The sequence below is a fragment of the Acomys minous genome, assembly GCF_964271855.1.
Source record: "Acomys minous genome assembly, chromosome: 12".
NCBI lineage: Eukaryota > Metazoa > Chordata > Mammalia > Rodentia > Muridae > Acomys > Acomys minous.
In genome coordinates this window covers 53,536,861-53,551,933 of record NC_140493.1, presented here as the reverse complement: position 1 = coordinate 53,551,933, position 15,073 = coordinate 53,536,861, and the positions used below count along the sequence as shown (strand labels likewise).

The 15,073-nt window shown below is 38.0% G+C and overlaps 1 protein-coding gene across 1 annotated transcript in view; it reads left to right on the top strand.

Moving 5' to 3' along the window:
* Positions 1-15,073, top strand: part of PKHD1L1 (PKHD1 like 1) — a 144,008-nt gene that overhangs the window by 5,837 nt on the left and 123,098 nt on the right. Inside the window, exons 3-8 of the mRNA XM_084803031.1 lie at positions 7,023-7,167; positions 8,106-8,214; positions 9,276-9,333; positions 11,057-11,150; positions 14,027-14,080; positions 14,578-14,651. Coding sequence (XP_084659157.1) covers positions 7,023-7,167; positions 8,106-8,214; positions 9,276-9,333; positions 11,057-11,150; positions 14,027-14,080; positions 14,578-14,651 — 534 coding nt within the window. The remainder of the gene's footprint in view (positions 1-7,022; positions 7,168-8,105; positions 8,215-9,275; positions 9,334-11,056; positions 11,151-14,026; positions 14,081-14,577; positions 14,652-15,073) is intronic.

Below are 15,073 nucleotides of genomic sequence, written 5' to 3'. Positions count from 1 at the left end.
ACTCCCTTTTCTTCCTTAAGATTAGGTTAACGTCAAACCTATATGTCTTTTCAGCATTTTGTGGTTTTTTTTCTTCTTTTTGTCTTGTCTACTTAACCTGTTTGCATCACATGAATGCCTGGTACTCATGGGAGCCAGAGAGGGTGTCAGATGCAATGGACTTGGACTTACAAGTTGTTGTGAGCTACCATGTGGATGCTGGGACCCAAACCCAGGTCCAGTGAAAGAGGAGCCAGTGTTTTTTAGCTACCAAGCCATCTCTCCAGCCTCATTTATCCAGTTTTGAGGCAAAAACGAGTAATTAAAATGTCTAAAAATCGTGCTGATTTTCTTCATATTTTCTCTGTGGCTTTACTTGGACATCTTCACATATTTGCATCTGATGATATAGTTACTTCTAAGGTAAAACCGTGATCATTTGTTAGGATGACTGCTGGACACCACATTTCTCTTCAGATGCCAAAAGGAAGACCTATGTTAACGCATCATCGTTACAGCATGTACCTGCTATAAAAATAAACACATGTGTCACATCCTCAAGCGTGTCACGAGCAAAACTTTCTATTCTTTAGTTTCCAGCAGCCCTCCTGCATGTCACAAACTCAATGTGAACTCCAAAGATAAGCAGAAGTTGGCAGAAGAAAAGATGTGGGTTTTCAAGTGCTGGCCTTGTGCCTTCCATGTGTTTTTTCACAATTCTATTTTATTAGTAACTGCCTTTATAGCTTTAAAAATCCTCATCAAGCGGTAGTGTCTGTTTTGTTTTGTTTTGGGTTCTTTTTGTTGTTGGTTTTTTTGGTTTTTTGGATTTTTTGTTTGTTTGTTTGTTTGTTTGTTTTGTTTGTTTGAGTTTTTTTTGTTTTTGTTTTTTTGAGATAGGGTCTCTCTGTGTAGCCTTGGCTGTCCTGAACTTGCTTTATAGACTAGGCTGGCCTTGAACTCACAGTGATTCCCCTGCCTCTGCCTCCTGAGTGCTGGGATCAAAGGCATGCGCCGCCACTCCTGGCTGGGACAGTGTCTTTCATATGCAATGTTAATAGTTAATCTATGCTGAATAAGTTGTCTAGTCAAGGTTTTTGTTTTGAAGAATAAGGTCTCTTCTTTGCTGAGTTTGTTTGTTTCTTTCTTTTTTTCCTTCCTTTCTTTCATTTCACATGCAAGAAAGAATAAGAGAAAAATTGAAAAGTAGGGGGTGGTAGAAGTTAATTTGTGTTATTTTTAAAAGGGATATTAATGCTGGACCTAAACGTTAGTGCTTTTATGGCTGACAGCAGGTAATGGATGAACTGCGAGGTGAGATCTACTGAGCTGGTACCAAACTGAACATTATATACACTACTTAGCATTTCAGGCTCCAGCAGCAGAGACGATGGGGATGTTTCTGGTGAGGAGAAAAAGAATCTATAGGTTTACTTAAAGCCAACCTGGCAAGAAATGCTGGCCCTGAGACTCCAGTCAGGAGTTGACAGTCTGAAGCCTGGACTCTTTTTTACCTGAGCTGGAGGCCAGAGTCTTTGGGGATATGGCAAGTATCTGTCACAATGAAGTCTTGCATCAAGTCTGATGTCAAACTAGGCAGTATTGCATGTGTGTGATCTAGTGGACTTTGTAAGACAATGAAAATGTACAGTAGTTTAACAGTGAGTCACACCATACCTTTCTGGAGTTATTTACCTTTCCCTAACATTAATTAGCATAATAAACAGGATATTTATGTCACAGTGTCATTTATATTATTATAAATAGGATTATTCACAGGAAATAAAGTTTATTGACCTTTCAGAGTTCACCATTTTTTCTGTTTATTGGTATTAAATTATTGTTCTGGGGATATAGTCTGAATGTAATTATGGTATGACATTTAAACAACTTAATAAATATGCATTAATGACAGAGTAGAAAATATTTCAATATAAAATAATTTTTAATAATTTCAAAGTCAACATAAAACAAAATTTTACCATGCTGGTATTTTTAAACTAAGTGCTTTGATATTTTTAAGAAAATATTTTTAAATTTATATAATATTCAAAGTATAATAATTTTAGATTTTAAGTAATCTGGACAAAATTGTTAGAAATTTATTCTATAAAACAATTGCACCTTAGCTAATTCCATAAATGTTTATGATTTACCTTTATAGTAAAATAACAGAAAGTGCCTCTTTAATATTATTTGAAGAACATTTAAAAATGTATTTTAATTAATCAACTATTATCTAGTTACTTATTCATTGGTTTCATTTCTTAGATTTATTTCCGATCTTAATATTATTTAATATCATAAAATATTTCATATATCATAATTACTCCTATGTATAGTTTTTCATCTTTATATGCCTATATAAGGATTAAACTAACTTTTTAGCTATTTTGCATTAGCTATTTGTTGTGTTCTGTTTCGTTATCTCCGTCAGTCTGACAATACACTTTTATTTTGCCTACCTAAAAATACTTTTAAAGGTCCATCACTTTTTCCTCTATACTTATTGCCTTCAGTGTTCTCTGGAACAAACTACTAACCCTAACCTGTTTTCATCATTTGCTGAGCAGTTCACTATCAGAACAGCAGTGTGTCTAGAAAGGACACTCCTGTGTCAAAGCCTTGACTGTTTCTCAATTGTTTTGTTTTGTTATTTGAGACACTGCTTTCTGTGTAACCCTGGCTGTCCTGAACTTGCTTCGTAGACCAGGATGACCTCAAACTCACAGATATCCGCCTGCCTCTAACTCCCCAAGGTCTGGGGTTACAGGCATGTGCCGTCGCACCCAGCTGAGTGTTTCTCTACATAAAGAAACAATCCGTTTTTTTTTTTTTTCACATGTAGCCCTCCAGTCAGACTAGCACCATTTGTTAAAGATGCTAACTTTTTTTCCCCATTGTATGGTTTTGGCTTCTTTGTCAAAAAATCAAGTGTCCATAAGTATGTGGGTTTATTTCTAGGTCTTCGGTTGGATTACATTGATCCACCTGTCTGTTTCTGCGCCAGTGCCATGCAGTTTTTATTACTGTTGTTCTATAGTACAGCTTGAGATTAGGGATAGATGTTCCTCCAGAAGATCTTTTATTGTATAGAATTCTCTTAGCTCTTCAGGGTCTTTTGTTTTTCCATATGAAGTGGAAAATTGGTCTTTCAATGTCAGTAAAGAACTGTGTAGGTATTTTGATGGCAATTGCATTGAATCTGTAGACTGCTTTTGGTAAGATGGCCATTTTTACTATGTTGATTCTCATGATCCATGGACATGGGAGATCTTTCCATCTACATGTGGGAAAATGCAAATAGATCCATATTTATCACCCTGCACAAAACTCAAGTCCAAGTCAACATAAAACCAGACATACTAAATCATTTAGAAGAAAAAGTGGGGAAGAGTCTTGAACTCATTGACACAAAAGACAACTTCCTGAACAAAACACCAACAGCTCAGGCTCTAAGGTTAACAATTAATAAATGGAACCTCATGAAACTGAAAAACTTCTGTAAGGCAAAGAACACTGTCAACAAAGCAAAGCGACAGCTACAGACTGGGAAAAGATCTCCACCAACCCGATATCTAACAAAGGACTAATATCCAAACTATAGAAAGAACCCAAGAAATTAAACACCATCAAACCAAATAGCCCAATTAAAATACAAAGAATTATCAACAGAGGAAAATTGAATGGCCAAAAAACACCTAAAGACATGCTCAATGCCCTTAGTTATCAGGAAAATGCAAATTAAAATGACTCTGAGATGCCACCTTATACCCCACAGAAAGGCTAAGATTAAAAACTCAAGTGACAGCACATGCTGGTGAGGATGTGGAGAAAGGGGAACACTCCTCCATGGCTGGTGGGAGTGCAAACTTGTACAATTACTTTGGAAATCAATCTGGCGCTTTCTCAGAAAATTGGGAATTTCTCAAGACCCAGCTATACCACTCCTGGGCATATACCAGAAAGATGTTCTACCATACAGCAAAGACATTTGCTCAACTATGTTCATAGCAACTTTATTCATATTAGCCAGAACCTGGAAACAACCTAGATGTCCCTCAACCAAAGGATAAAGAGATTGTGGTACATTTACACAATGGATACTATTCAACTTATCAAAAATAAGGAGATCTAGAAATTTGCAGGCAAATGGATGGAACTAGAAAAGCTCATCCTGAGTGAGGTAACCCGGACCCAGAAAGACACACATGGTATATAATCACTTATAAGTGCATATTAGCCTAACACAGATGTCCTCTGAGAGACTCTACCCAGTGGGGGATCGGGACAGATACTGGGACTCACAGCCGGATTCTGTGTGAAGCGCTGCAAGTTGTATGGAAGAATTGGGGATAGAAGGACTGGAGGTGGATTGTCAGGAGCCCCACAAGGAGATTCCCAAGGCTGGGTGGATCTGGACCCGGGGAGGAGGGCACTGCACAAACTGTTACACCAACCAATGACATTGCAAGCAAGGAACCTAGACCCCCTGTTCAGACCAATGGACAGCTCATTCTCCACGTGAGGAAGGGGAGGGGGAGTGGGGGACTGTCTCTGACAGGAACTCTGATGGCGATTTGATGATTTCCCCTTGTCGGAGAGGCCCTGTGGGCACACAGAGGAAGGGGATGCAGGCTATCCAGATGAGACCTGATAGGCTGTGGTCAGACAGTGGGGGAGGAGGTCCCCACCTGTCAGAAGTCTAGGGTGGAGGAATAGGGCAGAAGAGGGAGAGTGGGTGGGAACAGGAAGATAAGAATGAGGGGATTACAATAGGGATGTAATGTGAATAAATTACAATAAAATTAAATTTAAAAAAGAAACCATCCAAATCCCTACACATCTCTGTCTCTCTGTCTCTGTCTCTGTCTCTGTCTCTGTCTCTGTCTCTCTCTCTCTCTCTCTCTCTCTCTCTCTCACACACACACACACACACACACACACACACACACACACACACACATTACTTCTTACTAAGACTGCTCTAAACATAGTTTCTATCATTTGGTTCTACAAATGTGGTCCCCCCTCTGCCTTAGTGCATTCTCTTCCCTCTCCCAAAAATGCATTTCTTTTCAATATTTCTAGGCCTTCCACCCTCTGAAAAGTTCCCATGCCCATCTTTATCGCTTGTGTCCCGTGTCTCTGTCACATCATGCCATCACCTCTGATTATAGTCACCGATGCTACAACGTCACTGTGAACACGTGCCTCACTTTCCACTGACAGGCTCCCTAGTAGTTTGAGCTGTAAAAACCCTACGGTCAGTGTCTTCACATGGCAACCATAGTGGTTCAAGATGCAGTGATGTCTGCGTATGGCTGCAGGGTGGTAGCAAGTGATTGATTATTCAGGGCCCGAAAGAAAAAAAAAAAGCACTGAAATGAGCGAGGACTCACAGCAGTGAGAACAAAGTACACAAATCTATGTCTCAAGCTACCTGCCAGAGGGGTGGAAATGAAGATTAATTCCACCACTCAGCTCACCAGCTTCCCTCCTTGGCCAGGTCCAAGGCTTGTGCCATAGGTCTGTGCAGCGTAGCCCTGTGATAGAGGTTACACAAGGTAAAGATTATGTACTGTTTTCACTAAAGCATCACTGAATGCCTTGTCTGCCCAGTGGTAGAGAAATAATTATGTTATACTGGACTTGAACTTGCTGTCCAAGTTCCTAGGTGGGAAATGCTTCTCCAGTGGATTGCAACATGAGTTTTAAATGGAATTGAGTGGAAATTACCAACACTGCTTTATTAGCTTGACTTCACCAGGCATTTTGAGTGCATGGCTAGAGATTATTCATTCTGTTTATCATGGAGAAGTAATGCTGTTCTGCTTAGTGGCAGCAAGGAGGAGTGTATCTGGAATTCATGGTATTTGGGGAGCGTAATCTCTTGGATGCTCTATCCAGGGATAACTGTGAAAAGTAACCTGCAGCAACAGAACGCATCAAAAAGAAAGCAACTAAGATTTCTGGCCACCGAGAGGTGAAGGTTGCTGTTGCCCTGTTAGCTTCAGCACTGCATAAGGATGAGTGACATCTATAGTTAGTGATGAGGGAGAAACATGACAGGTATTAACTACAGACTCAAGACTAGCAAATCGCGGTGGGCCTGTAGCTGACCTTTCTAACCCTCTTGTAATGGATGTTTAGTAGCTATTAGCGCGGCCTTTTTCAGCACTTAGGTGTGAACTGTGCTTAAAATGTAGAGCATAAAGCAAGGCATGGTGGTGCACACTTGCAAGTTCAAGCTTTCATTAAGAAAATAAAGGAAAAACAGAGAAAGAGAGAAAGGAGGGAGGATGAAGGAAGGGAGGGAGGGAGGGAAGAAGAAAGAAGGAAGAAAAATGGAGAGCATAGCAGTTTTATGAGGTGTATAGTCTCTATTTGGTCCTTTGAAAAAAAGGTTAGCTTTTCATACTCTTGTTCTTACTTTTGTTTCTAATCACAGCTTCACCAAATAGGTTCCTCTGTCCTTTGGCTCAATCTGTGTGTCTGTTTTCTTTTTCAAAGTTCCCACGTCTTTGTTGCCTCAAAGGACTTCTCTGATAAAAGTAAATAGAATTTTGGAGTCTGCATTGCACATGCCCACAGGCAGCTTCCGTATACAGGACTGTAGACTATATACGTGAAAGTGCGATCTCTCCGTCCTCCCAAATCTCTCTCCACCTTATGTGTATTTGTGTGTGTGTGGTTTTCAAGACAGGGTTTCTCTGTGTAGCCTTGGCTGTCCTGGACTCACTTTGCAGACCGGACTGGCCTCGAACTCACAGCGATCCGCCTGCCTCTACCTCCCGAGTGCTGGGATTAAAGGCGTGCACCACCACCGCCCGGCCTTATGTGTATTAAAAAAAAAAACTTTTCATGAATAAGTTAATTCAAGGCCAATGTTTATGTTCTCAAAGAATTTGAACAGAGGGAATTTATGAAATAAGTTGACTTTGCTTTAATACTATTATTACATTGTGAATGGTTCATTGCTGGGTTACAACTGTGAGAGCTCAAGAAATAGAATGTTATTAATAATAGTTTTTTTTTTACAGGTTTTTCTCAAGCAAATCAGTTCAACTATGGAGCTGAAAGAACTGAATTGGGAAACCATGTGCAATTAGTTTCTTCTTTCCAGTCAATTACTTGTGATGTGGAAAAAGATTCAAGTCATTCAACTCAAATTACATGCTATACTAGGTCTGTCTATTTAAATGTACATTTAATAACATTATCATCATCATGTCAGAAATCAGTTATGTATATTGGTATTTTAACAGATTGATCACACTGCCTATTACAGGAAATAGTTCTGGTTACCAGCCATTATATTTGATTTCATAATGTTGATATTAGTTTGTCCCTTTGTTATGGTCAATTATAATACTCTTTATACATGATGACATCATAAATATATACTCTGCAGCCATCTTACTATTATTGGAACTATTATTTTTTATAATTATTGGACCCTTCTAAAATATAAATGGCTAATATTAATCAGTAATGATGTGCCCCAACATAGCCAAATCATGCTTTCCTGTTATTAATGTTTGACTAACCTTATTCAAACCTTCATATTCTTCTTATAATTAAAAATGATTGTTTTGTATGATGACATTTCACGTTGTTTGCTCTCAGCTCAATTTGATCTGTGTAAGTAATTGATCTGCATTTAACCATTTTAAAATGTGACTCCTGATTCTGACTTAATCACGTAGTCCCCAAAATTTTATCTGCATTAGACTTGCTGCCTGTTTGGGGGCTGAAGAAGCTTTTACTTAAAGGGAGGCCTAAGTAACAGTTTTTAAAAAGCACAGCACAGGACAACTGAGGGCACCAGAGTGGGCATACTGTGCATGATGATCATTGTTTGTTGTGGTACCATTTAGTTTGCATTTTAATAAAAACCCATATGCATACTCACAATAAACACTTGTTACATGATATGATATTATAATTTGCAGTGCTAGGTAGTTTAGTGTAAAGAATAATATAAAAGTGGGGCTTAAAATAGATCACTCAGGATTTGGGACTTTATTGAAACGGTGATATAGACTCGGGCAGTAGTTCTCGTTATTGCTGTATGCTGAATAGCAGTTGCTGTGTGATTCCTGTGTTCTTCCCCCATTTTCCAGGGCAATGCCGGAAGACACCTACACCGTTAGAGTCAGTGTGGATGGGGTGCCAGTGGCAGAAAATAACACGTGCAAAGGGCTCACCAGCAGCTGGGCGTGCAGCTTCAGCGTATGTGGGATCTTTTCATTACCAATACATGAGTTTATGTCCTTCTCACAAAACTGGACTTTCATTTTTTTAGTTTTATAGCCCGTTATCCACTTCCACATTCAAAAATAAGGTAGCAAGGATTTCCAGCTTTAATTGTGCCTACGAGGGGTGGCGTTCTTTCCGGAGATTCTGTGGGGAGAGTGTGTTTCCTTGACATTTCTTGCTCTAGATGCTGTTCACATCACTTGGCTCCTGGTCATCTTCCATTGTTTCAAATCCATCAACAGTGGTCTAGTGGTCCCTAAGTTACGTCACTCTCACTTTGCTTCGGATGTCATTTCAAGGCCAGATCCTTAGCAATCTATAGCCATATAGATATATATATATAAATAGCCATGTATAGATCCTGATAGCCTCACAGATTGGACCGTAGGCAACTTTGCAGGGCTGTTGTCACAGACATTAGACTTTCTGTCACACTGATGATCCCCTTGGAATTCTTTAGAACTACACCTTATTGCTCTAGAGGATTGTCATTCTCATGGTGACAGAGCCTTGCTGACATTTTTCTGCTTGTTCTTTTTATGTTTTAAAATAGACTTTGTTACTTTTCTTGAGAGTATTAATCAAAAGCAGGTCTTTAAAATGAATTTTGATGCATCCCCAAGCATCTTAACTGGAGGCCTATTGCTGTCATGTGGCGTACACTGCTTATACAGGGGTGACTAGTGGAGGCCTATTGCCGTGATGTGTTGTACACTGCTTGCACGGGAGTGATTACTGGAGGCCTATTGCTGTGATGTGATGTGGCACACACCTGCTTACACGGGGGTGACTGAGTTTTAAAATTCCAGACTACCAATATCATGAAATGCAAGACAGTTTTTAGGAAATAAAGAAAATGTCTTGAAAAAAAAATAGAATGTCCTCAATTTCATTTCTTATATAAAAAACAATTTTGGCAGTCAGATTATGGGTAATGTTGAAATGTAAATAATACAATAAGCAGATTTTGTCATAAAATTAGAATGTGAATAGAGAGGGAAATGCTCATTGAAATGATTGTTACTATCTTACAGACAAAAAGCTTTAGAACCCCAACAATAAGGAGCATCACACCTCTATCTGGGACTCCAGGTCTGTTCTATGGCGGTTGAAATGCGTTGGGTTTCTGTGGCAATTAATTTATTTTTAGCATAAGAAGTATATTTAATTTATAAATATTATTTTTCTGATTATAAAAATAATGACAAATTTAAATTTTATTTTATTTTATTTTTAATTTTAGTTTTATTTTATGTGCATTGGTATGTAAGTGTCAAATCCCTTGGATCTGGAGTTAGAAACAATTGGGAGCTGCCATGTGGATGCTGGGAATTGAACCCGGGTCCTTTGGAAGAGCAGACAGTGCTCTTAACCACTGAGCCATCTCTCCAGACCCTAAATTTTATTTTCAAAAGCTGAATCTTAGTCACTTATAATGTGTTTTTGCTCATCCAAGAGTTAGTTAGTATCTAGTGTTCATTATGATAACGTGATCTTATTAGTTTACAGCTTTATAGACACATGTGAGAATGTCCTTTTCTGGAGCCTGAACTAATAGAAGTCCTAATTGTTGTCAATCATTTTGTATCAGGCATGGTTGCATAGACTTATAAGTCCAGAACTCAGGGGGTGAAGGTAGGAGTTATCGGATACACAGTGACAGTCTGTTTTTTAAAAAGGAAGGAAAGAAAGAAAAAAAAGACAGATAGATAGAATGGGTTGGGTTTTTGTTTTTGTGGGTCTTTGGGGTTTTTTTGTTTTGTTTTTTGGGTTTTTTTTCTTTTTTTTTTTTTCTTTTTTTTTTTTTTTTTTCTGGTTTTTTGAGACAGGATTTCTCTATGTAGCCTTCACTATCCTGGACTTGCTTTGTAGACCAGGCTGGCCTCGAACTCACAGCTATCTGCCTGCTTCTGCCTCCCAAGTGCTGGGATTAAACGCGTGCGCCACCACTGCCTGGCTGATAGAGTGGCTTTAAATCTTCCTCTTTTCTTTATGTCATCAAATTTACCTACGGTTTAATTTTCATTGTCTCCTTTTAAGCATCATTTATTTATTTATTTACCTATTTGGCTTTTAAAAAACTGAAACAATATCTTACTAAGCACCCCTGGTTATTCCGAAACTCATTTTGTAGAAACAGGCTGGGCCTGAAATTACAGCAATCTTCCTGTTTCTGCCGGAACCCCGGGTGTGAATCATCATGCCAGCTTCTTGGCTGTATTTGAAGGCCGTCATAGTTTCATACTAAGAATTTTTTGTTTCAATTATATAAAAGTTCATATTTGTCACATATGTGGAAAATACATTTTGAATGTATAATTTGCCTTAAATTTTCACTAATGTTTACTCTGTTAAGTAATTTTAATTTTTAAATCCAATTTATAGACTTTAATATCTCTTTTTACTTCCTTTTATGCTGGACCATAACACCTGGATTATATAAATATTACATAAAAATAACATAAAATTTTTATCTAGTTTTCAGAAGTTTTTTTATTTTTATATTGACTTTATTTAAGTTATTTTTTTAACCTTTGGAATAAAGTGGAATATTGTTCTTTCAAGTAAGTTAAGCATTGACTCAAGTAGTATTTATTAAGAAATTCATCCTGTTATTCATTTTATAGTACATTAATCTATGACTACTTAATGATGTTCATTCATGTTTTACTATATTTTTAAATATTTCAAATCAGTTCTGACAATAGTGTTGGACATCACATATAGGCGTCTAGATTCTGGTTTTATTGGGAAAATCTGTTTTGGAATGATACGTGCAGAACCAATTTGAGGATTTGGTTTGTTTTGCTTTTAGGTACATTAATAACAATCCGAGGCAGGCTCTTCACCGATGTCTATGGCAGTAATACTGCATTAAGCTCAAATGGAAGGAATGTTAGGATCTTAAGGTAATTTTTATTGTGGGATTATCACAATATTCTTATAACTTATAGATGAAATGTCCTATCCTAAAACTAATAAAGCCTAAGTGGCATAAAAAGCCTCCTACAATTGAATGGGACTTGTCAGGGTCATAGGAAGAAAACCATATATAGTTGTTTCCTTCTCTTCTGGCCTGATACACCCCTTTTTCTCTGAAGGCAATGTCGGTCATAACTGCAGTGTAGCCATGGGCTGTCATTAACCAGAATCTCATGACCTAACCAGCCACATTTTACATGTGAACATGCCCAGGGCTTACAATGCATAGCGCAGTCAAGGTCAGGAATATAGCCCAAGGCTTCTAACACAAATCTGCCTATTTCTACTGCACTTTGACATAGGAGAGGGTATTGAAAGTGAGCACAGGCAACAGCACATGAGCAGCCAGGGCTTTAGTGGTCTTTACTCTATTTGGCAGCTGTGGCTATTCCAAAATTAACTGTTACGTTTTGGCCTGGAGCTGTTTGCTGTCACTGGAGCGTTCTCCTGTAGCGTGTGTGGGATTATCTCAGCCCTTTCTGAAAAGACTGAAAGGTGTCCATTTCCTGCCTAAGGATGGGTGGACTCCATACGCTGGCTCTCAGGGGCCTTTATCCATACTGAATATTTATTTTAAAGAGATGAATGGATAAATTGAATTTACAATTTGAAAGATTGAAAGATTTGTTAAATACACTTTTACATATATGGTTTTCTAGACAAGCAATGTAAATTTTTTATTAAATGGAATGAAAATGATTTATCTGGTGTACCGTGAGCTGGAACTCACAATTAAATCATGGTAGCATACAATGTTTACAACCGTTTATAATGAATAAGTGTATGTAGGAAAATAGTAACAAGAGAAACATTTTATGAGGGCAATTCATTGTGAGCACAGCGTGTGCTTCAGAATAGCTGCGTATTGTGAGTGGCTTGTGTCACTGCTGTTAGCTATGACTGTCTCACCTCCCTTCTCCTGTAAGGATTCCAGAAGTGACTAGAAGCCGTAATTTTCAGTATAAGATTCTGCACCAGCAAAACGGCTCAGCATGACAGAGTGTTTGCGAGCAAACACATTCATCCGAGTTTGATCCTCAGAGCTCATGGTGAAAGAGCAGAACCAACTCCTGGAAGTTAAAGTCGGACCTCTACATGCAAGCATGTAATCCCGTCATGTGTGAAGGCTCATATATGCACGCGCGCACACACACACGCACGCGCGCGTGCGCGCGCATACCAGTAATAAATAAAACTAAATTTTAGAAAAGAGATCCCTCTCCCTACCATTAGAATTTATTTCTTGGCCATACCAGGAAATCAGTGAAACCTTTTCTATGAAATCAAAAAACGTACCCAGAAGGGGCCTCAGAGGGATGTCAGGCTACTTACCCCATAGTCTGGAAATCTTGAGATGCTACAGGCAAATGCAGGAACCTTCCACCTACTGAGAGGATAAGAGTTCCGAAACACTGATCTCGCCTGCACCTTGCTGATGATGACACTGGGGCTCCCGGGACACCTGACTGTACCAGAGCTGCAAAGGACCCGGGCACTAGGAACAAAGCCAGAAGGCCTTCTACCCATCAGGCCTTATCTGTTCAGATGAAATTCCCAAACTGGTCTAAGTACAAATCATGACAAACGTACATTCAAATGAGTCAAGGAACTGGTACCTGTCCCCAAGTTTTTTTTAATCTCAAATTTTTCAACAACAAAAATTCTAAGACATGTATGTTTAAGGTCAGATGGGGAACTATTTTTAGATATAGAGTTTTTCTACCAGGTGAGTTAGCAGAAATATTTGGCTTTGAATTCTTACTGGACCCCTCACTGGCTAGAGGTGGGCAAGCCACATAACTTCTCTGCCTCATACTCTTCATCTGAAAATAGAAGACAGTGGAAGGGTAATAATCATTAAATTATAACATGATCACAATGATTAAATTTATCTAATAAGAGCTGATGTTAACTAAATAGTTAACTAATAGCTAAATATATTATTTAGTTGAAATAAGAATGTTAAAAGGAGAACTTGACTTGACAGATCTCTATAATGAGAATAATGATCTAGCTGACTTGGTTTTCTTTTTATTTTATTTAGAAACCTAATATAATGATTACATTAAATATATTTATGCACTTATACATATATGTAACAATAACAAAGTGGTCATGAATTTAAAGGGAGAAGGGGGTTTGAGGGAGAAAAGAGAATGGAAGAAAATGATGGAACCATATCTTGATTTAAGAAAATGAAAAAAGAACTGTGTACAAAAGTACATTTAAAATGTCAGTAATTTTGTCTAATAGGAGTGATTAATTTTTTATAGTTCAAATCTGGATGTAGCTTGGAATTCAGCTCACAGAAGCTAGGCGATGTGTTCTGATGCTACAAATAATAAGTTATGTATTACAAAATAATTGCCAACTGTGAGCTTTCTATAGCATTTGGTGATAACATCAGGTGCTCTGATGATTAATTCCTGCATACTAAACTTACACAAATATATTTTACTTGACTTGTTAATTTTTCAGTTCACTAGTTCCCACCTAGTTTCTCGTTAATTTATACCAAAATATGTTATGATCGTCTTACTTAGTAATCTTTCCCAGAAAAATTGCCAGTCTTCTAAGTGTAGGTAAGTTCCCCTTTTCCAGATGTGACCCAGTGCCAAGAGCAGAAACTGACACATAGTGCTGACAAATAGTTGCTTAAGGAGTGAATGACGGGTAATAAGCGACTGAGGAAAAAATAAGGTAGCGCCTGAGTTTGGTAAAAAAAATAAATAAATAAAAAAGTAGACTTTTAAATAAATTATTAAACCTGACCTAATCTTTTCTAATAAAAATATTTATACAGAATTTATATCGGAGGAATGCCCTGTGAACTCCTCATACCACATTCTGATGATTTGTAAGTAATTAAAATGATTTTTAAATAAAATTTATATGAATATAATAAATTTAAGTAGTAATCGTTATCAATAATACATAGCTATATGTGTTATAATGATAATCTTGTATGTAGCAAACTAGCATTTACTTATATAACTGGCTTCTTTCTTGTATATATCTATTTCTTCACTGTAGTGTTATACTGTTCAGATTCCTATGTACAAGGATGAACTGAAAAAGCTTTGTCAAACCATTGTTTTGCTTGATAACATTTTAAACTTCTTAAAGGCAGCATTGACAGTAATACAAAATCAATCACAAGCTATTTCACCGGTAAACAAATGTGATTGAAATATCTTCACCGCAGCCTGAGAAATGATTTGTTTTGCTGAAGTTTTAGTTGCAGCCAATGGCCGCTTGTCTGGACACCTGCTGTGAGGTCCTGAGGCGCTTTAGGGAGTAACAGCATCCAAGTGGTCAATATGAACTTTGATGGGAGCATATTTGCTTTGCTAGGTATGGTCTGAGACTGGATCACCCCAGTGGAGATATGGGGTCTGTGACGTGTAAGACCACTGGGACTTATGTTGGTAAGTGCTGACCTTCCTCCTGCCAAGCACGGTTCTTCCGTGCTTAACTTCATCTCGACATCTCCAGCTTCCTTCCCCTCAAATCTATAACTCTGCTTTCTCCTAAGGTTTTCATATAAATGTAGGGCTCTTTCCCTTTTTCTTTCTTTTTTCTTTCTTTCTTTCTTTCTTTCACTTTCTTTTTTTTTAATTTATTTATTTATGTTCTGTCTTCCTGTACATCTGCATTACAGAAGAGGGCATCAGATCACATTATAGACAGGTGTGAGCCACCATGTGGTTGCTGGGAATTGAACTCGGGACCTCTGGAAAAGCAACCAGTGCTCTTAACCACTGAGCCATCTCTCCTCCATCAAAGGACTTATGACTCATTCCACTACTGTACTTATTCTTTCATTTAGCATCCTTTTCTTCTTACTCTG